We start from the raw sequence: 22,301 nt of genomic DNA, 5'->3' as shown, positions 1-22,301 counted from the left end.
ATACTGTGATCCTTTAGCGTGTCTATTATCGACTCATAAAGCTTAGTGAACGGGGCAAGTGCTATTGTTACCGCTGACATTATTGTGAGTATGTCAAGTTTTTCTTTAGCGATTCTGAAGATGAGCTTTGTGGCAGTTCACTGAGTCTTCTGGCTCTGAATGGGGTAGAAGGTAAGGATGTTAAGGAGTCTCTTTTTGTTGCTTTGGCTCGTGGTGGTGTTTTGATTATAGGTGAAATTAAGGCCCTTCCGTTTGGTTTGGTGGAGTGGTCACTTTGCGTTGGTTCTGCTCTAGGGCCTTGTCCAGACTCCTCTTCCAAAGTACCCGGGCAAGCAGATCGTTCTTTGGCCTTCATGCTAGAACCTGTTAATGCGCCCGACTCCCTTCCTTCAAGATCTTCTGTTAGGAGGGGCGTCGTATTTGTTGAGTCCGCTGATTTGCTGGTTGATGTCTTTTGATCATCATGCAGCTGCAGATTGTCAGGTGTCAAAGAATTAGCAGTGTGTTCCACCCCTTGGCTCGCTTGAAGTGGTAGGTTCCCTTTAGCTTTTGACTTTCCCACCGTCGTTTCTGTCTGGGGAAGAGGCACTTTGCCTACGTGCCAGGGGGTTGCTGATGGAGTAGCCATGTTGGCACAAGTTATAGGCGAGTCGCATCTTTGTGGGTTAGTGAGTGCCTCTGGGTCAAACACCTCTTCCAGAATTTCACTGTCACTAATTTCACTGATCTTGTCGAATTTTCTTTTGCATTGCTTGCTGAAAAATTTTTTCAAGGTGTGTGTCATGGGCGATTTGCCACATTCTGATTTGGGTCCATCTTTAAGTTTGGAGATTTTCTTTTTAGTCAGGCTGGCTGGATCCTTTATGAGTTTACTCTGGAGAAAAGGCACGTCACCTTTTTTTCCTCCCACTTATTTGCTGATCTTGCCCGCTTGCTGGGGTTGCCCATGGTCTTTTTGAGTGCAGGCCTTTTTTCCATTTCTTATTGCGGGGACCCGCATCGCTAGCTGCTCTCTGTGCTCCCGACGGCGAAAGGTCAGAGCAGCTGCTGTATGCCTTGAGTCTTCCCGTTAGCCACTTGGGCAAGATACATGTCCTTGTGATGGGTTAGCCTCAGTGTTTAAAGCTGCTGGTATGGCCCGATCCACTGGTGAAGCGTGCACTTCTTTGTTCACTTTAATAGACGGTTTTATTGGGGTGGGGTGAGTTTGGGGGTCGTCATTTGCCTCCGATGATATGATGTTTTCTGGCTCGCTCTGTTTTTGTTCCAGTCTGTCGGGGCGTGTACTCTCCTTTGTTGTATGGTTTAGGTCACTAGCGGCCTGGATTTCTCCTCCCAGCCAATTTTCCTTGATTGCAGGTTCTGCTGGCTTTGAAGGTATGTTGCCGGGTCGCCCAGACTGATCTGCTGGTTTGTTTTGGGTGGAACCCCGGGTTGCTGCCAGCACCTCCTCCTCCTCCAACAGGTGTGTCGAAGCCCCTCTCTCGCTGTTCAGTGCCGTCTCTCCTCTGAAAGGCGGCCCAGAACCAGCATTTTCGAGCAGGGAACACATGGACAGACCCCCACCAAGGAGGGGAGTCGCAGGTGAGTCTCGGGTCGCTGGCAGATTTCCTTCGGGTGTATCAGCAGAGTCATTCAGGTTGTTTAAATCGAACCTTGTTTCGCCAGCGGCCTGGTCTTCTGGTCTCTGCAAGTGGTTCACCAGTTGGCTTGCTGGATTTGATGAGTGCGGTAGAGCGAAGGTGTTTTTCAAACCGACCAGCTTGGGTACAGTTGGTCCTTCCTCCGTCTCATCCGCCAGAGAGCTGTAGCTCGTTGGTTCCTCCCATGTCAGTGAAGGGGTGGGGGGCAGGACGGCTCTCGCTCGGTACCAGCTTTTCTTTTGGTATCAGTTTGTTCCTTTTTTCCTCGCCACGGGGCCTCGAACTTCGGAGTCGTCAACCTTTCTCCTCAGCAGCTGGGCTTCGCAGAGTAGCATCTCTGGCGTCCATAGCGGCCATAGACTTCTGAGACTGCTTCTCTGCCGCTACTCTGCGGTCGCTCAGCGGGAGAAGTTTTTTTTTGATTAGTGCTCCTCCCCCAGTACTTTGATGAAAGCAGTAAAGAGGTTGTGTTGTCAGGACTCAGAGAGCAACTTCAAAGAGGTAGCTGAGACTGCTACTCTGCTGCCGCTACTCCGTGGCTACTCCGGAGCAGAAGGGGGTTTTTGATAGTGATCCTCCCCCAGCACTTTGATGAAAGCAGTAAACAGACTGTGTTGTCAGGACTCAGAGAGCAGCTTCGAAGGGGTAGCCGAGATTGCTACTCTGCCGCTATTCCGCCATTTTCACACCATTTACTGTACAAACCATTGAAATCTACATTACAAAATGTAGACAATTTAAAATGAATTCAAATATCCCAATTTTATATTAAAGTGTTTTCCTAAAATACAGCACTCATCTTTGTTAAAAACTTTCTTAATTATCGAATTACATTCTTTTGTGTAGAATCACTGAAAAGCTATACTTTTATCAAACCTAGAGATAGGGATAATAGTTTTTCTGCCAGACATGTAGATATATAATATATTCAATGAAAAAACTTTGTTAAAAGGGACGTTATGGTTAAGTTGCTCTACTAAAAACCTATCAAATTCAGTAAAAAAACTTTGTTAAAGGGACGTTATGGTTCAAAGTAAAACCGAAAAACCCCTGAAATTCACCAGTTATGGTAAGCTAAGCAACCATAACTCGCGCCACCGTGCACTGCTAACACTAACACCCAGGACATCAAAGATGACATCACAAATGTCATTCATGACATCACTGATGACATCAAATGGCTGGTTCTCCCTTTTTTTCCTTTACTGACATATCTAGGCCACATAGTTTACTTCAGTAACAGTCAGGAAGTAAAAATTGAAAAGGTACTATATTTGTAGACTTAGGGTCAAGTCACATCATATGAAACATATACATAGCGGAAGACACAGGCTTGAAAGAGAGCAATCCTTTCTGTGCATGAAGATAATCATTAGGGTTATCAGCACTTTCTCATAGTTTTATTTTTATTACTCTACCTTCCCTGTATATGCTCATATTTGTATACATTGTACTCACTCTCCTTTCCTTTGGGTGCAGTCACATCATGTGATACACATACATATGGTAAGTAGCAGCTTTGAAACAGAGCAATCATTTCTCTGCATAAAGATAATCAGTTAGGTTATGAACTCTTTCTGCTACTACTTCTGCTTTTTTGCTTACTTCTCTGTCCCTGTATATACTCATATTTGTATGTGTTGTTGTCTCTTTGTGTTTTGTCTCTAATAATGTAATTATGTATTAAGTGGGTTTTATTAGCTACTTATTACATGTTTCACAGTACGCAAAACTCTAATAAGAAGCAGTTATCATTTCATTATTCTACATGGCAAGATTATAAATATTGCACCTTCATCATGTATACTGCACACACTGCCTAAGTTTCTGCATGAGTAGCTTAGTATACTGGATAGAACTTCATAATAGAATGCTATTTATATCAATGCATTGCTTAATGCACTAATTAGCTCATGATATTTATTCAAATGATCCTTGACACTTTTTGGTCAACATTATAAGAATCCCTCCTACAGAGTTTTCATGAAAAGTAAATGCACATGTGATGTCATCAATGACATTTGTGATGTCATCTTTGATGTCCTGGGTGTTAGTGTTAGCAGTGCATGGTGGCACGAGTTATGGTTGCTTAGCTTACCATAACTGGCGAATTTCAGGGGTTTTTCGGTTTTACTTTGAACCATAACGTCCCTTTAACAAAGTTTTTTTACTGAATTTGATAGGTTTTTAGTAGCGCAACTTAACCATAACGTCCCTTTTAACAAAGTTTTTTCACTGAATTTCATAGGTTTTTATTAGCGCAACTTAACCATAATGTCCCTTTTGCAAAGTTTTTTTACTGAATTTCATATGTTTTTAGTAGCACAACTTAACCATAATATCCCAGACTTTATATACATGTAACATAGAACATACTGAACCCCTAGCTAGTGATTTCGATGTCCGCGGACTACCGCCATGTCCGCTGACAAATCGAAAATCTGAGCGTGGTGAATGTAAATTTAAATAGTGTGCCCCATTTCCCCTTTGAGGTTGGCTCTGAAAAGAGCTGGTTTTTTTTTTTTGCAGATGCTTGACAGACACCTGTTATTTATTTATTTTTTTTCTTACTTTACTCCTAAAATCTTCACATAACCTTCTCCAAAGCAACCCTGACATTCCAAAACAGAATGGCATTTCCCATAAAAGATAAGGAAATGCCATCTTCTTTAAAATAAACAGCATTACTGGAATCAATATTCTCATTATTACAGAAGAACATACCAGCTCTAAGCATGAAGGCACACATGCCTCGGTTGATTACACACCTAGCATTGTTTTGCTGAGGACAAAAAACTGAACTATTGTCCCATATTGCCCTATGTACTAATCCAGAAAAAAATACTTTGGAACCAAGTGTTCCAAATCTGCCAACAAAGTAAGTGCACTGACATAGCCCAAACGGAAAGCACCATAGTGCAAAACTACCACATGGGGACTGTTCATCCTGCCCATATCTTCACAAACTTGTACAATTCCCTGTACATTGCAATCAGGCACAGTGCTCCACACCACCTCCCCTCCTTTAACATCAAAATTCTTTGCAACATGCCTGCATTGAGCATACTGTTGTAAACCATGCACAAACATATCTCCAAGCACCAACACCCTGACTTTCTCCACTTCTGCCATCTTCACTACACACAGTCTCTTTGAACACAAATCCACAACCTCAACATCTGATTGGCTGATCCCTACAGTCTTCTTTCCATGCTCGATTTGCTGGAAAACCCTGGATGTAGCACGCCCTGTCCGCGGACCGCGTAACTCTTAGACAGCCCTTCTACCATTTCCACTTCACTCTATGTGCCATTCCCTCATTGGATACAGCTAAGCAGGCACATAATACGGACAACGTCCTCAGAACACCCCCATTTTCTTTATGTACGAACATTTCAGGACACCGCAAGTGTTCTTAGAACACTTTCAGCTTGACAACGAACAATACAGACAATATCTTCAGGACACCCCCTGCGAAAATTCCAGGACCCCACGAGTCTTCTTAGAACACTTTCAACTTGACACCGAATTCATTCTGTTTATTTACGGACATTTCAGAACAGCCGTGTTGTCCGCAGAAAAATCGAACACAACAAAAGTGTCTAGCACATAAAAAAACAGAACATTGAACCTATCTCATACTCCCCCACCCTCCCCAAACACTCTTACATACCAACACACTCCACTAAATACAATTTTGAATCCAAGTTTCACCGCACTGTCCGCGGTCGTCGGCGAATGCAAGATGGCGGCCGCCGCAAAAAATCTGACGAGCTCCACGCCCCACGCCTTCCAATCAGCGAACACGTTGCATGTCCGCAGACATCATGCAAGCCGCCCAGCCAATCAGGGCATTGTCCGCGGAGTGAACCGGGAAGTCTGTCCGCGAAGCGAACGGAGATATCACTAATTTGTTTGCCTTACATTTTGGTCGTTTTAAAAAAAACTACTGGACGGATTTACAAATTTGGTGTAAATCCATCCAGCAGTTTGGGCTTTAGGCGTGCACAAAGTTTTTTCCCATTATGTCTATGGGAAAAAACAAAAGTTTTGGGACCCCCCTATAACTTTGCCCCCCTTGGACCAAACCTCTCCAAACTTTGCAAAAAAAAAAATCAGAGTAGGCCATATACTGTTTTTGCAAAGTTTGGTGAGGATTCGTCCAGAGGGAGCGAAGTTATAAGCCACCCAAAAAATGTTCTTCCTATGGAAACACCAACTTAACCATAACTACATGGACGCTAGCGCGTCCATGTAATATATATATAGTTTTATGTTGGATGTGCTAAAAAAGTGATCCATATTTGATTTTTTGTTCTATATTAATGTGTAAAGGGGTTGGGTTTTTGGAAATGCTCTATGCAGCATTTTTCATACTTGTATAATCATAGAGACACAACTTTAATTAGTTAATATATTAACTAGATCATTATATATCGGGCCCAGATCCCTGACCTCCCAGCCAAGGGCCAGTCACTTCTCCAAGCAACGAGTTCGGGGTAGATTCCTTTCCTCGGCTGGGGCCTCCCTCTGGAACAGCCTCCCTGCCTCTCTGGAACTTGAGGAGAACCATCTTCGGTTCCGGAAGCACCTCAAGACCTTCCTCTTTTCTTCTGACTTCGCTCTTCCTCTCCCCTGCTAATCTGTCTGCTTTGGCACCGTGCACCTGGTTACCCTCAAATTTCAGGCCCAGATCCATGCCCTCCCAGACACACACCTGCACTGTCCCATGGCAACCCATGCACTTGGGTCTGTATCTGCAACCCTACAGTCCCTTTCCAGCACTTATCAGACACGTGTTGTCTACACCTTATTCTCGTACTTACCACCTGCTGACCGCACTACCTGTTGTTGTTCTATCACGTGTTCAGCACTTTCCACTTCCCCTCTCCACTCGGACATTCCCTCTCCGCTCTCCCCTGCACATGCCCATTCTCAATCTCACTGGACCTAGTAAGATCGTTGTTTTGTCCTCCCTAGTTTCCCCTCCCTTGCCTCGTCGCACTCTGTAACACTTGTGTATGGGCGCGATACAAATAAAATATCATATCATATCAATAAATATTGATCCCCTAATTCCACCTAGCAATTTCTTTATTACACTACTGACTGGGCAACAAGTGAAGGTCATCACCCAGTCACAAATCATCTATTTACAAGTGTAGGACTTCTCTGTGGGTATTATAATGGACACTTATGCATGACTGTTAACCTTTCCAAATGTTTTCTCCATAATTCCCATTCAAGTCCAGACAATTCAATGTACGTCCTCACCTGCAGTGTGGTCCTGTCTCCGTATGCTGGCACACACCGTCATGCTGACAGTAACTCCTGAGGCAAGGAGACACACAGAGGAATCCCACGTTGGCATACTCCAGGAAGTAGCCGGCATAGCCAGAAATGCTGCAAATGAAATATTTCTCCAAGTCGTCCTTATACACTGAAGAAATGAAAATATAATCATCAGTTTAAACTCTGCATAGAGCAACAACAGTATATTAACTTTTTTCATTTTCTGATTTGCTTTTTTATTGTAATCATACCACCGAATATCTGATGGACTTGGAGGAAAGCAACAAAAAAAGATTGTTAATTTATAGGGACCCACCAAATTAAATCAAGTCAGGTTTTCATGATATTTATGATGAACATATATGAGTATAATTATGCTATTTGTAAATAGATCAAATGAATAGTTTATAAGATGTTGAAATAAATGTTGTAGTATGAAATATATGAAGTCTTTTATTCTAGCGTGTTTACTTTTGGTCATTTTTATTATCGAACTTAATGACTGTGTACAGTTTTTTCGCGCCTAGAGTACTTGTGTATAGGCGCGTTATAAATGACTTATATCATATCATTATTAAACTATTAAAAACAATTTTAAAAGTATATACCCGTAAATGCTTTGTTATCCGGCACCCAGTTAAGTGGAATGCATTATTAACCGCCACCTCCACTGCTGCTAACAATTGTGCGGGCCAAGGGACATGTTGCCTGGACCACCCAGAAAAAAGACTGCACGTGAAAAGGCAAAGGAAGAGTGGGGTGGAAGAGAAGCAAGCTTGCATGGAAAATGGGAGAGGATGGTCCAGAGCAGTTAAATGGCTTGACTCAGAAAGATCTGAGGGAGGTATGGAACGCGGGGAACGTAGCATGGAGGTTTGAGGGATGAAAAGGAAATGATGTAGCAGGGAAGGTGGAGAGTGGGCAGGGCAGGGTGCCAGGTATGAAGGATATGGGGAGATGAAACCTCTGATGAATGGCTATTTGTGTCGAGTTTGAGGCCACTCAGAGGCAGTCAAAAAAAGGTCGATTTTTTGTAACTGGTCCAGATGGGTGGGATAAAGACATGGAACTGCTAAAAGTAATGGTTCTAGTTCAGAACATGCTAGATAGCAAAGCTTTAATGCTAGATAATAGAGCAAAAATACCAAAAACCTGGATATTCAGACTTTTTGATTTCTTATTTAACTCGGACTATGTGCATTCAGTAATGTTTGGTTCCCATTGGTGCTGGATATTTGATCTTCTACTGTACTATGAATTTCAGTTTGTTGCAGTTCCACCTTTGAGAATAGTCTTGATATAATTCTTTTCTGGAGACCTCTGTTTTGGCTTCAACACTTGATCATGAGGGCTGTTTCTTGTTTAACTGAGGACAGATACAACCCATTAATTTATTTACTTTGAAAAGTGATCCAAAGACATTGGGTAAATTGTTTCCCTGAAATGGAGTCATGACAAATATGTTTCCCCTAGTTGTGCATAAATGATTACCAATTGTGGGTGATCAATTGATCAGAGCTAACAAATGTATTTCGAAATCTACACAGCAATTTTTGAGGACACCACAACTAGCTACACTTCCTCATATGAGTTGCAACAGTTACAACAACATCATCTGATTGGATTAAGGGGGTAATTCATAGAATTCAGCGCACAAGAGGCGCACGCGGCTGGCGCACAGTGTGCGCGTGCGAATCCCTGCGCCAGCCGCGTGCGCCAAAACCCATTTCCGCGCACAGTGTATTCATGGATTCCAGCCACCAAAACCAGCCGTGGCGCACAGTGGCGCAGCGACCTTGCAGCAGCGCCAGTTACGCCCCCAAGAACGCCTTCCGCGCAGGGAAAAGCCATCAAAATCCCCAATCCAGCGCAAAGGGCTGCGCTAACCCTGTACCAGCACGGCAAGAGGGCTACGTGTATTTCAGGGGTTCACGTGAAGTTCCTCACGCGATCGGGCCTGGGGGAGCGGGCTACGTGTATTTCAGGGGTTTGCGTGAACTTTTTCACGCGATCGGGCCTGGGGGAGCGTGCTACGTGTATTTCAGGGGTTCGCGTGAACTTTCTCACGCGATCGGGCCTGGGGGAGCGGGCTACGTGTATTTCAGGGGTTCGCGTGAACTTTCTCACGCAATCGGGCCTGGGGGAGCGGGCTACGTGTATTTCAGGGGTTTGCGTGAACTTTCTCACGCGATCGGGCCTGGGGGAGCGGGCTACGTGTATTTCAGGGGTTCGCGTGAAGTTTCTCACGCGATCGGGCCTGGGGGAGCGTGCTACGTGTATTTCAGGGGTTCGCGTGAACTTTTTCACGCGATCGGGCCTGGGGGAGCGGGCTACGTGTATTTCAGGGGTTCGCGTGAAGTTCCTCACGCGATCGGGCCTGGGGGAGCGTGCTACGTGTATTTCAGGGGTTCGCGTGAACTTTTTCACGCGATCAGGCCTGGGGGAGCGGGCTACGTGTATTTCAGGGGTTCACGTGAAGTTCCTCACGCGATCGGGCCTGGGGGAGCGTGCTACGTGTATTTCAGGGGTTCGCATGAACTTTTTCACGCGATCGGGCCTGGGGGAGCAGGCTACGTGTATTTCAGGGGTTCGCATGAAGTTTCTCACGCGATCGGGCCTGGGGGAGCGGGCTACGTGTATTTCAGGGGTGCGTGAGAAGTTCCACACGCGATTGCCCTGGCCGCGTGTATTTCAGGGTTGCGTGGGAAGTTTCACATGCGATTGTCCTGGGCGCGTGTATTTCAGGGGTGCGCGGGAAGTTCCACACGCGATTGGGCTGCGTGCGGGTATTAGGGGTGCGCGCAAAGTTTCACACGCGATTGGGCTGCGTGCGGGTATTACAGGGGTGCGCACAAAGTTTTACACGCAATTTCAGCAGGGTACGTGTATTTCAGGGGTGCCGGGGAGTCCTACATGTGATTTGCCAGTGTGGGTCCTCCCAGGTGTTCCCTGTACACCCTCCACGGCCCCTGCAGGCAGCCCACACCACAGGGGACTACCCTGCATCCCTGGTCATGTCCCGGAGGCAGCCCACCCAACATGGGCATGCCCCCCAGCTAAGGCACATGTCTCCTTGCACCAATGATCACCAACTCATGTCCCCTTGCACCCCCACCCCCAGCATTGCGGGGCACCTGCCAGCAGGCCCCCACCCATGTCTCCCAGCACCCCCACCCCGCAGTCACCAGGGGCAGCCTCCACCAGGCCCCCACCCATGTCTCCCAGCACCCCCACCCCCCCAGTCACCAGGGGCAGCCTCCACCAGGCCCCCACCCATGTCTACCACCACCCCCACCCCCCAGCACTGTGGGGCACCTGCCAGCAGGCCCCCACCCATGTCCAACTCATGTCTCCCACCACCCCCCAGCACTGTGGGGCACCTGCCAGCAGGCCCCCACCCATGTCCAACTCATGCCCCCCACCACCCCCACCCCCCAGCACTGTGGGGCACCTGCCAGCAGGCCCCCATCCATGTCCAACTCATGTCCCCCACCACCCCCACCCCCCAGCATTGCGGGGCACCCTCCACCAGGCCCTCGCCCATGTCCCATCCATGCCCCCACCACCCCCACCCCCCAGCACTGTGGGGCACCTGCCAGCAGGCCCCCACCCATGTTCCATCCATGCCCCCCTGCACCTGGGTCCCAACAATCCCCAATCATGTCCGTAATGGCCATCCTCCCCTGCCAAAAGGCCCAACCAACTATCACATCCACCCACATATCAAAGGCAATTACATGTTACACACCCAATGTAAATAATGCAAATGAACACATGTCTGTCACACACAATGGCTGCAAGTGAATGTTAAAACACCCAACATGACATGCATGAAAGTAATGAGATGATACGACACATTGAAGGATGAAAATAAAAATGTATTGAAAATCAACAAGAATGAAAATGAAATTAGAAAAACCACAAAGCAAAACAACAAAAAGAAGATGAATGTCCATGAAAAAAATCCAAAAAATCCAAAAATCCATAGAAGAACTATATACAAGACAATCCCGGGTCCATGAGCCCAACCAAATGAAACCTAACTATGTCAACTAACTAAAAACTGAACTATATACAAAAAAGTGGCGCATTGTCCAATCGCAACCAAATAAAAAAAAAATAATTTAAAGGAAACCTACCACTAACTATATAACTATATACAATGGCAGCGGGCAAGTCCTGCGGCTCACTCTGTGATGTTGCCGGCCAGGGCATCATCGAAATCCATGTCGATGTCCTGGAGGCGGGACTCTGTCCTGGCCCCGAGGTCTCGCAGGGATAACCCCATGTTCACCTCAAACTCCCTGCGAGCTTCCTCGAGGCACTCAGCCCGCCTCAACGCCCGACGCATGGAGAACTCCGCCCTGACCATGGTGAGCCGCTCCTCTTCCGCCCGCTGCCGCTCCGCACCTATCCGCTGGACCAACTGCTCCCACACGGAAGACACTACCATCCCAGGGTTCTCCTGCCCTCCGGCCGATGCCTGCCCCTCTGATCTTGATGGCCCCGAGCCATGATGCCTCCGACGTCGAGCCTGCTGCTGCCTCCGACGCCACTGCCTCTGCCAGCACGACGGCATCCAGGATGATGGAAACCACCAACGCCGTCGTGCACGTGCCCTGCCCGATGATGGCGTCACATCCTCCATCTGCTGGGGTCCAGTTGCTGTGTTGTCCACCACTGCTGGACCTCTGACTCCCGACTGTGGCAGGGATGGGATCCCCACCGAGCTGGCTGCATTGGTCAGGGCAGGTCCACAGGGGGCCCTGGTGGCATCTGGGCCGGAAGACGGCAAGGAGAACGACTGGCGTATAGTCTCCACAGAGGAGGAGAGGGCCGCCAGATTGGCCGACACATGCAGGAAACCCCCGAACATGGCCGATCCCAATTGGGCCACGTCGGCACGGTGCTCTTCGTGATGACGTGCGTGCTCCTCCTGGGAAGCATGCACGGCATCACGAATCACAGCCGTGCACATCGCGACCCCAATCAGGACCTTCTCCACACGACCAGGCGTCCCCTCGTCCGCAGGTGGAGGGGCGTCAGATGACATGGACATCCCCTCTACCTGCGGACGGGCCTGGGACGGGGCATCCCTGCTGGTGCAAGGTGGTGCACCCACAGGTTCAGGGACAGCGACATGCACAGGCCCCTCCACGGTGACCTGTGCTGTCTCCTGCCCCTGCCCCTGGACTGCACCACTTGCACCAGCAGGGATGCCCCCACCAGGCCCCATGTGCGCCTCAGTGGTGGCCTCCTCCTCCTCTGTGGAAACCACCAACCTGGATGGCTCCTCGCCGTCTACCGCCATAGCAGGCCCCTGTGGGGGCTCACCCACCCCTTCCGCTGCAGCCGTGGGGGCATCCCCGCCGCCTTGCTCCACAGCGCCATCTCCGCCCTCTCCTTCACTAGCCGCTGCGTAGAGGGAGACATAGAACACAAGCATCAGGGTACTGTACAATGGTCCCCTAGACAGGAAGCAATAGCAGATGAGTGCCACTGTCAAAGTACACTTCCATCATGTCACACCACAACACATGTGTCAGTCCAGGCAAAACACACACAGTGACAGTCATGGTGCGTGCCATGGACATTTCAATGCATGTCCAATGGACTCTCGAATCATACAATGTAATGGGACTCACATGCATCATGGGTCATGCCTATCACATGCACACACTTCACCTCAGTCACATCCATCTGGCCCCGTACACCCCAATCACAGTGCATACAAGGATGACTAGGCTGCATCAGTGAATCTGTACATTGTCACAGACATGTGTCATGCATCCATGGCACTCACAAGTCACAGACACGCAGGTCAGGCACACAGACATGGATACCACATATGTATCTGGGCCTTCATGAGGGTCCTGGACCTCAAGTCCTCCCAGCGCTTCTTGACCTTCTGGATGGTGCGGGTTGCCACCCCCTCCGCGTTGATGGCAACCACACAGTCGGCCCTGATCCTATCCCGTCCTTCCCTGTTGGCGTGGGACGATCCGAAGAGGGCATCATACTGCCCCAGGACTTGCTCCACCAGGACACCAACTTCGGTGGCAGTGAAGCTGGTGCCCCTCTGCCCCTCTGGCCGGGGGTTGCCACTGGTGTCAGATGTGGATGTGCCCGACATGGCAACCCCAGGGGCAGGAGTGGGTGGGCAACTGGGTCCTGGGGCTGGGCTGTGGAGCGATGTTATTCGAGTCGGGAGTCTTCTGTACCAGCAGGGGTGGACACAGCAACTGGACTCCTGCAGATGGCTGATGTGCAGGCACCAAATGGCAGGGCACGGTGGCAGCAGGCAGGCAGGCAGGCAGCAGCAGATGGCACGTGGGAGGCTGCTCGGGGCACTGGGGGGCAGTGATTCGGCCTTCTGGGCAGGAGCGTGGTCTTCCGTGTGTTTTCGCGTGGCCAGCTTGATACGGAGTGATTTGGCACGTGAAAAATCTGCACGTCAGCGTGTAATTCGAGGAAAGGCCCTTAGCGCGTAAGCGCGTCAGCACGCATATGCGATTTCATTGGACCAAAGGCCCTTACAGCGTAAGCGCGTCTGTGACGTTTTGCGCACGGGCGTTGCCCTGGCAGGGCTTGGAGATCCCGCGTGCCTTTATGTTCTGTACGTGCTTTTCGTGCGGTGCGTCTGTTTTCCATCCGTTGGGGTTCACACGCTATTACTTCACAGCGGGTGTTGGCTACGCGTTCTACTACACGCAAGGCAGACGGTGAGTGGTACCCCGCTCCCCCAGGCCCGATCGCGTGAGAAAGTTCACGCGAACCCCTGAAATACACGTAGCCCGCTCCCCCAGGCCCGATCGCGTGAGAAAGTTCACGCGAACCCCTGAAATGCAAATTCACGCGAACCCCTGAAATACACGTAGCCCGCTCCCCCAGGCCTGATCGCGTGTGTAACTTCCCGCGCAACCCCGAAATACACGTGCCCCGCTCGCACAGGCACTATTGCTGTATGTTGCCACTTTTGTAATGCGCAGGGACGCTACCGCCTGCCTTCGTGTGGCGGACGTGTTTGGGCTTGTGCGTGTCTTTCGCTGTGCGTGGCTTTGCCCTATTCGATTCCATGAATACGTGTGGTTCGGGTGCGTGTGGGCGTTCCCTCTGCTTCCCTGCAGTACATCCCCAGTTACGCCCTTGTTTTCGCGAGTTGTTCCCCATTCCGCGCGTTACGCCCCATGTTCCGCCCACTTTCTAGTGTATGCGCAGAGGTTGTGCGCTTTCACTGTGCGCGTCGCGCACGTCTTTCGGGATGTTGCAGTGACGTGTGCGCCATGCACGGGTTTGGCGCACATCCCGAGGAAGACACGCGCAGAGACTTCCATGAATCGCCTCTTTTTTTCCGCTTGCGCCTGCCTGCGCCTGCCTGCGCCTGCTTGCGCGTAGATTTTCGGCGCACGTTTGTTCCATGAATCGGCCCCTAAAAGTGTTGGTAATTCTGTTATCACCACATTTTTTGTCAGTAACATATTCACCACCAATTTTACCACGCAGATGAATTCCAAGTTTGGAGGTGAAATTGAGTATTATTTTCTTCCAGTAAAATACTACAGGCCAATCTGCCTCTTTTCCTCTGTCGTTCATCAGAATTACTGCACAAAAATTACTGCTTGTAGGTATTCTGTCAAAATGGCAATGTAGTCGAATAAGCCCAAAAAAGGGGGACTAACAGCACCACCTCACCACTTGTCATCTTGTCATAATTCCACAGGACAAAGTAGCATCAACGGTAAAGAATTTTGCCAGTAAATCTGCAGATTTACTTACGATTTTCCACCAAACTAGTAAGGAGGCCCAAATCACTTATTTGAAGAGAATGTATTTGATATGCACTGAAATTTCCCTGTGAAAAGTGTTATCTTGGACAAACTAGTGCTTTCCTCAAAGAGCACGTTATAGAACACCATTCAGACTTTGGCAACTGAAGTACCAGATCATGTGTAGCATAGAACTTCATGGAAATGACACACTCTGTGATCTTATTACGGAGTAGAATAGGGGTCTGCAACCTTTGGCTTTCTAGATGTTTCAGACTGCAATTCCCATGATTTCTGATTATTGACTCTGCTGGATAGGGAAAGTGGGAGTTGTAGTCCAAAACATCAGGAGACCCAACGGTTGCAGACCTGTGTACTAGAACATGTTCCAGCCACACAAGATGTCATGACAGGATCAAAGGCCGCTCGACAGCAAGAATCCTTTGGGTGTATACATTGCCTACCAGACACTGACAGGTCTCATTGTGAATGTTGACTGTAACATGTATTTGTATTAAGCATGTAAAATACTCTTTCAATCTTTTGTTCTGCTTCTTTAGGATATGGCCGTATTTGGCTTTCCTGACTATGTAAATAATGGTACTTTCATTTGACAGTCCATTCTTTACAGTGTAAACTTAGCAAATTCTTTCATTTGAAAATTTGTTGGCAGATTTCTAGAGGTTGTGAATGGAATGTGAGGGAATGATGGGTGTCTTTATTTTATTCTTATTTAAAGTTGTTTCCCTTTCATATGTTGTGGATATTTGTGTGCCTTTTTTGACCTTTTTCGTGTGTGATCTCTTTAGAGGTGAGTAACTATATTATCTTTCAATGGATTTCTTTGTATGCTGTTGTACCGGTCTGTCTTCTGTTTTTGCCTATGTTGTTGTATGCACACTGACATATTATTTTGTATTACTGCATGACGTCATTGAGCCGCAACTGTGACTTGAAAATGCAGCAGACCATGATAGCTGGACTTCTGTCTCACCCTGGTCCACCCCAGATTGGTTTCCCACTGCATTTAAGGTATGCTTTGTGTGTTGGTTCGGATTAATGAACACATGCACCTAACCTTCATTTTAAATGTTGGCTTAGGAAAGTATTTTGAATTTCTTTCTTCTTTATTCCTAAATTCATATGATAAAGTAATAATTCCTAGAAACATGAACTGAATAAGACAATCAGCACTGTTTACAGTTGACCAAATGAATTGATTATTAAAATGTGGAATTGACCATACAATTTGTGAACAGAAATGTATCCAAGGAATACAATGTGGATAATGGGTCATAGTTTATTTGATCCAGTTTAAAAATGTTTCCGAAAGCCTTGGAAGGGATCAGAGGAACAGGCTACAAGTTTACAATGCTGTTTATTTCCTATTTTTGCAAAAAGAAACCTTGCTCACAGAAGAAGCCTGTAGATAATTGGACTCAATCTGAGCAGGATCATTTACTAGAAGAAAGGTCATTTCTAAAGACAAAATGGTGTGCGTGATGTCAGAATTTTACAAAGAAAACTACTTAATAATTTTAATATTTGAAAATTTGTATTACTGATGATCATATCTAATCTACATATTGTAGTCCTAATAAGAATATTACACTTGTTTTACTGAGCAAAGCTCATGATCAAAGTCTAGAATTGTCCTTTGGATTATGACCTAGTATTCTCTTTCCTAATGGCCCTATGAGAAAGTGGCAAGGGACAAAGAGCACCAATGATGGTTCCTGGCTACTTTGCATACAACATAAGAGTACTGTGTGAACATAAGTATGCCACAGATCATTATATTTGACAAACATGCCTGTGCATGCCTGAATCACTAGGTACAGAATGCACAATTAGGCTATTGTTCATTTCATTGAGGAAAAAGAGAATATATGAGAATGTAGAATGTTGATGAGAAATGCAACTTTAGGTCACCATAATACTGTATTGAAATGTGTGTTCATCGAAGCAGGCTAGGCCACAATTTAGCAGAGAAGGAGAATCCATTTTGGAAAATGTTCATCGAGGTAGACTGGATACGGATGACATTACAAATAATGATGTATTCACTGACACTTTGAAACTGCTACACCGGCGCTATTGTTTAGAGCACCTCTTTCACTGCAAAACATACACTAAGGTACAATGATATAGTTGCTTAAAGCTATCAGTGCGAATAGAATATTGAATGCTTCATTGCATTAGTTGCCTGCAGCTGTGAAGTTGCCTTGCATGGACACTCTTTTGACCGTGGGTATCTGGGGTTTTCTAGCTTGACAGAGCCTGTTGTTATTTAAATTGGAGGTGGCAAAAACCCTTACTGATGATCTCATGGTAATATTTCACTTTCTGTATTAAGAACTAATAGAGTGAACAACATATAAAGAGATGATTTTTTTTATGAGATGGGTGATTGTGGATTGTAATTGTACGGGTAACTACGTAGCTCTTGTGTGCTTCTTGTCTGTGTTTTTCCGCAGTGCTGCTACTAATGATTTGATAAACTACCCTCACCCAAAACTGAGCCAAGCCATTGATGTCCGATACAAAACTCACCCTAACATAAAATTGTTTATGAGCATAAACCCATATATACCCATTCGAACAGAATCAGGGTTTGGATCAGATGATAAAAAACGGCAACATCTTTCACTCCATTCTGGTTGGAACACATTGCTCAAATTTAGAAGAGAAGGGGCTGAGAGGGGAAACTGCCCCCAAGATAAGGATGTCTGTGCCTATGTGGTAAAAATGCAAGTTCAGCGCAGTAAAAAGGTGCTAACTTATCAGCTGTGGGAGTAGCCACCTGATATGGGGGAGGGGCTTCATTGATAGCCACATTATTCTCTTTAATGCACTAAACTGGAGAATGCCCTAAATCATTGTGTTTCAGTAAAGATAGGCTACAGGTATAGAGATAGGCTACAGGTATAGAGATAGGTTACAGGTATAGAGATAGGCTACAGGTATAGAGATAGGCTACAGGTATAGAGATAGGCTACAGGTGTAGAGATAGGCTACAGGTATAGAGATAGGCTACAGGTAAGTATACATGGCATAACATTAGACCGAGGCACTGTAAGCAGGGCACAGAGCATACTTTTGACTAGAAATACATTCACATTTTACTAACATAGCCGAAGAGGCAGCACATTGGAAATTACACGTTTCCAGGATCATACAGTAAGAAATGAACCGTTTCTGTAGGTTTTCGAGGTCAGGGTTCTGGGGAAAGATAGTGAACACACATTTATTTTGTAATTCGGCAAATTAATTTATGAAACAGGTCTACTGATGTTTTCAAAATGTGCCATGGAGGTTTCAAATTGCCCTTTGGCACATGTGAGCATGGGAAGAGGTTCGAAGAGTTCTTAAGATGCAACATTAAAATGGTAACTGAACAGTGGTTTAAGGCTCCTCCAGTGTCATGATCAACTATATTCCAATTAGAAGTGGGTGGAGATGACCGGCGACAGATGAATAAACATCCGGTGGTCATCTCAAATGTCTCAATGTTCTGGCACTATTGATGTGGGGATTGTGGGTTGGACTGTGACATAACAAAGGAGGTTCAGGGTGGTGTGGTAAGGTTTGCAGGACCAAATTATTTCAGGGTAATGTATGTCTCTCCATAGGGGAATGACATTGCTCTACCAATTAATTTTGCATGGAGGAGCTCTTGCTTTCGGGGAATATTTTGACAGCGCCATTCATGCAGCACCATTCCGCCATCTGTGTTAATTTTGCTTTCCCAGTGGAGCCTGGGTCCAGAATAAATTGCTTTTTTTCTTGCCTGGTGTACACTCCTTTTTGGAATACTTTTGTCGTTTTTATTGGTGAGTTCTGAGGCAATCCATAGTACATTGTTGGTGGCCCGTACAGGCAAAACGGTTTTCTCGACCAGATGTGGGAATTCCAGCTGGGACAGCGTTTGCAGACCAGTTCTAGAGCTCTACACTGAGGAGGCTGTGCAGACGCCGAGTTTACAAACGTCTGCCTGGTTGAAACACTTCCTGCGCTCAGAAGGGAGTGCTGCCCATTAAAGGAAGACTCTGAAGTCGAGAAGACTCGAGAATTTCCAAAGAAGAATATGTGAGTATAGGCATGCAGGAACGCATCTGGCCATAGAAGTGGTAGATATTAGGTCAACATTCCCCATAGGAAGTGAGTGGGCATTGGCACATCTGCGTTAGAGCACAGGGTTGCATAGTAAGTGTCAGACCTTGTTAGACAAGAGTTGTGTATAGTGCAGGTAATGGGTATAGTTGCATTATTTTTTATTTACAGGTTTAGAAGTATTGAAGTTGTGAAGATAAAGAGAACGGGCAAAAACATTAGTGTGTTGTTGTAACAGCAATAATCTGTTGGTATAGAGCAATGTTCGTGTGTTTTATGTTTATAGTGGCTGTGGGAATCTCAGAAGGACTGAAGCTGAACTAATATGTGAACATTGAAGGAGCTGTATAGCAAGTGCAGGGGCACGGTTGAACGGAGGGAGGAGCAACCGAACCCCTGGCACACTAACATAGTACCGATTTATTAAGGTGGTGCTCCTGAGGAGAAGGCCATTTGCGTATTAACTGAAATGAACCGGACAGGCCTAGGGAGAGGGCCATTTATTGAGTGCAAGTGGTGTGAAAGGGCGGGCCCATAGGAGAAGGCATAGGCCTGTGTGAACAAAATAGGGGGAACCAGCAAGACTGTAAGTATAAGAGTGGGTGAGTGGTTATGAGTTTGGGAGTAAGTGGGGAAAAGTAAGGGGGTCAAAGTGGATTCAAGATATAAGTAGGAGGGGCTAAGAATAAAAAGGGATAGAAATAGTACTCTAAAAATTGGGAAAAGGGTGCAATAATGTCATCCTATTATATTGATAAACCCCTTACTCCTATATCTCATAAAATATTGAAATATCACTTTCAGTGGATCAAAGAAAAAGTGTGAAAGCGTTATCAAGAATGTCTCTGGAGGGAACATTTCAAAAGGATATAATTGACAGTATGTATTCATATCTGTTAGCAACATATAAAGGTGCGAAGCTTAAAACGTGACAGGACATCTTGAGTCTCTGGAAACTTTACAAAGAAACTAAGGTGGAGAAAAAGAAAGGATGAGGGGAAGAAGAGAAAGCTAGTCCTCCACCCCTCCCTATGGATAATTTCCATTATTAAAACCAGCTGCAGGATATACAAATCCTAGGAGGGCATCTCCAGATAAGGAGAAGATAAAGAAAAATAGGGCAGAGCCAGAACTTCATTCTAAAGATAAGAAAGAAAAAGGGAATACAAAATATTCAGCAGACATTAAGGAAAGCACACAACAGCAACTGGACTCAATGTTTAGAGAAACGGAAAAGATAGTGTAGAGGGATATCGGGCAAAAGGGGAAGGAACAGGGGAAAGGAGAGGGCCAGCAGGGATGGCCAGCAGGATGTACAAAATTTAAAATTGATAACTGGGCACGAGGCATGGAAGGGGATGAGCCAGATACAACAGAAGGAGATAATATGGCATCAGACTGTGAGGATAGCAGTGACAATTACATTAGGGATGATGACTTCGACCCTTGTGATTTAATAAGTGTGGGTAGAGGAAGGAGGAGGATCAAAGGGGAAGAGGAAGAAAGAGAGGAACAAACAGAGAACTGGGGAAGTAATCTTTGAAGCAGGAAAGCAAGGATGGCCATAGCAAAAAGGGCACGATAAGCAGTTAAGCACGGAGCATGAACTCAGTTGCCCCTTCTACAGAAGGCAAAAGGGGATGTACATTACGTACCCTCGCAGAAAATGGATTAGAATAATTTGGGCTACAGTTTACCATCACTAATGCGGAGTCCAGCAAGTGGATATATGTATTTGAGAAGGAGACAGCAGGGATCCCACTGGCCATAGGGGACATTAAGAGTTTAATGAGAGTTTTGGTAGGGGAATGAAATCAAGCACTAACATACATGACAGGGCAACTTTTAACAATTATTAAGCACACTTGTAGAATTCTCTGAGAGAGCTGTATCCAGATACTTCAGATATGGGATCAATATTAGCATGTAAAATGAAGCCAGATGAGCACCCTGCAGAATAAATACGGACAATACAAGAGATGTGGATGCAAGAGCATAAACAGTCATGGGACGATAACCTTTATTTTATCACATTCTAGTAAGAGGTCTCCCCGAAGATGTGCAGATTACCCTAGAGAAAGGAGTAGGGATTGAAGCAAAAGAAAGGCCGGAGATACAGGCGACAATTGCATATTATTTTAAGAGAAAATGGGAAAAAGACAGGGAGGCAGTAGACAACGCATTAAAAGCAGAAAAGAAATGAGTGCTGAAAAAACTGGCTAAAATAAGCATGGAAGGGGCAGTGCTCATGGACGAGTTAGTGTTTCACCCGCCCCACAGTGGGGCTTCCAGTAGCAGCGGTAGCACCGCAAGGGGGATATACACATGCAACATATAGCACACAATGGGGATTGCAACAGATGCAACAGCTGAGAGGATTTACAAATACAGAACGAGTAAACACATACATGGGGCAATTTCAGTCAGGGAGAGGATATTATCCAAGGGGAAGCGGATTTGGATATAGGGGTACAGGGTCCCGGTTCGGAGGACAGTGTTTTGTTTGCGGCAATTTTGGTCACTATGCCCCAAAATGCCCATTCAGCAATAAGGACAGCAAGGGGGAGCACAGCCATATGCAGACATCCACACAACCTTGGCAGATGCAAATGATACCAGAGCAACTGATGCAATTACAACCTACACAGACACAGGGACGTGTCCAGCACAGGGACGAGTATCAGCGCAAGGAGGAATGATAGCTGATAGCTGGGACGCAGGGTACAGTAACCATACTGCAGGCACCAGCACAGAAACACCCACAAGAGAAGGTGACAATATTGGGACAAAATGAGGTGCCCCATTACAATGGGGTCACAGTGGTAGGTGGAAATCCATTCACATCTTCTCTCAACACATTTTTCGAATAGAAGTGCCCATGGGAAGTACGAGTGTGTCCTGTCCTGGCAGTAACGGAAGACCCTGAAGATGAGCCTGAGGTAGCAGTTCAAATAGAACGGAGGGGATTTCCTTTCAAGTATATAATGGAGCAACTAGATCCTGTATAAAAGAAGTGGGGTTCTCATTGGACACACAATGCTTTTCATGGACCATTCAAGCTGTTCCTATAACAAAAGATTTATCACTAACACAACATTTCATAATACCATTATTATACTCAAAAGACACACCTAGTAACATATTAGGAAGACATTTGTTAAGTATATTGAATGCCACAATTTCTTTTTCAGAGAAGGGATGGTGTGCACCACACCTGGCATGTACCCAGCTAGGGTGGCAGTACTGGTACAGCATACTATGTACACAGCACATTGAGAGTGATACACCCCCCACACACACAGATGTTCCTATATGGAGTGCAAGTACTGCTAGGATGGGTCCCCGGGATACAGGGAAAGGTTTTCTGACTGTCAAATGAATTTGTATTCAAAACACAGTGGCGCACAGCAATCACACGAGACACACACACACTGCTACACTTAAAGGAAGTAGCAGTGAGAAAAGACATGATTATACTTTGTGGTAC

General features: G+C 46.3%; 1 protein-coding gene across 4 annotated transcripts in view; it reads right to left on the bottom strand.

Annotated features, from left to right (window-relative positions):
* The window catches only part of LOC138491152 (uncharacterized), a 648,478-nt gene that overhangs the window by 203,724 nt on the left and 422,453 nt on the right, over positions 1–22,301 (bottom strand). For all 4 annotated transcript variants that reach the window (XM_069617509.1, XM_069617512.1, XM_069617510.1 and 1 more), the window contains one exon: positions 6,918–7,083. In XM_069617509.1, coding sequence (XP_069473610.1) covers positions 6,918–7,083 — 166 coding nt within the window. The remainder of the gene's footprint in view (positions 1–6,917; positions 7,084–22,301) is intronic.

Source organism: Ambystoma mexicanum, chromosome 10 (assembly GCF_040938575.1).
Source record: "Ambystoma mexicanum isolate Mex_15411 chromosome 10, UKY_AmexF1_1, whole genome shotgun sequence".
NCBI lineage: Eukaryota > Metazoa > Chordata > Amphibia > Caudata > Ambystomatidae > Ambystoma > Ambystoma mexicanum.
The sequence above is the reverse complement of the archived record's forward strand: the minus strand, read 5'-3'. Positions and strand labels throughout refer to the sequence as shown.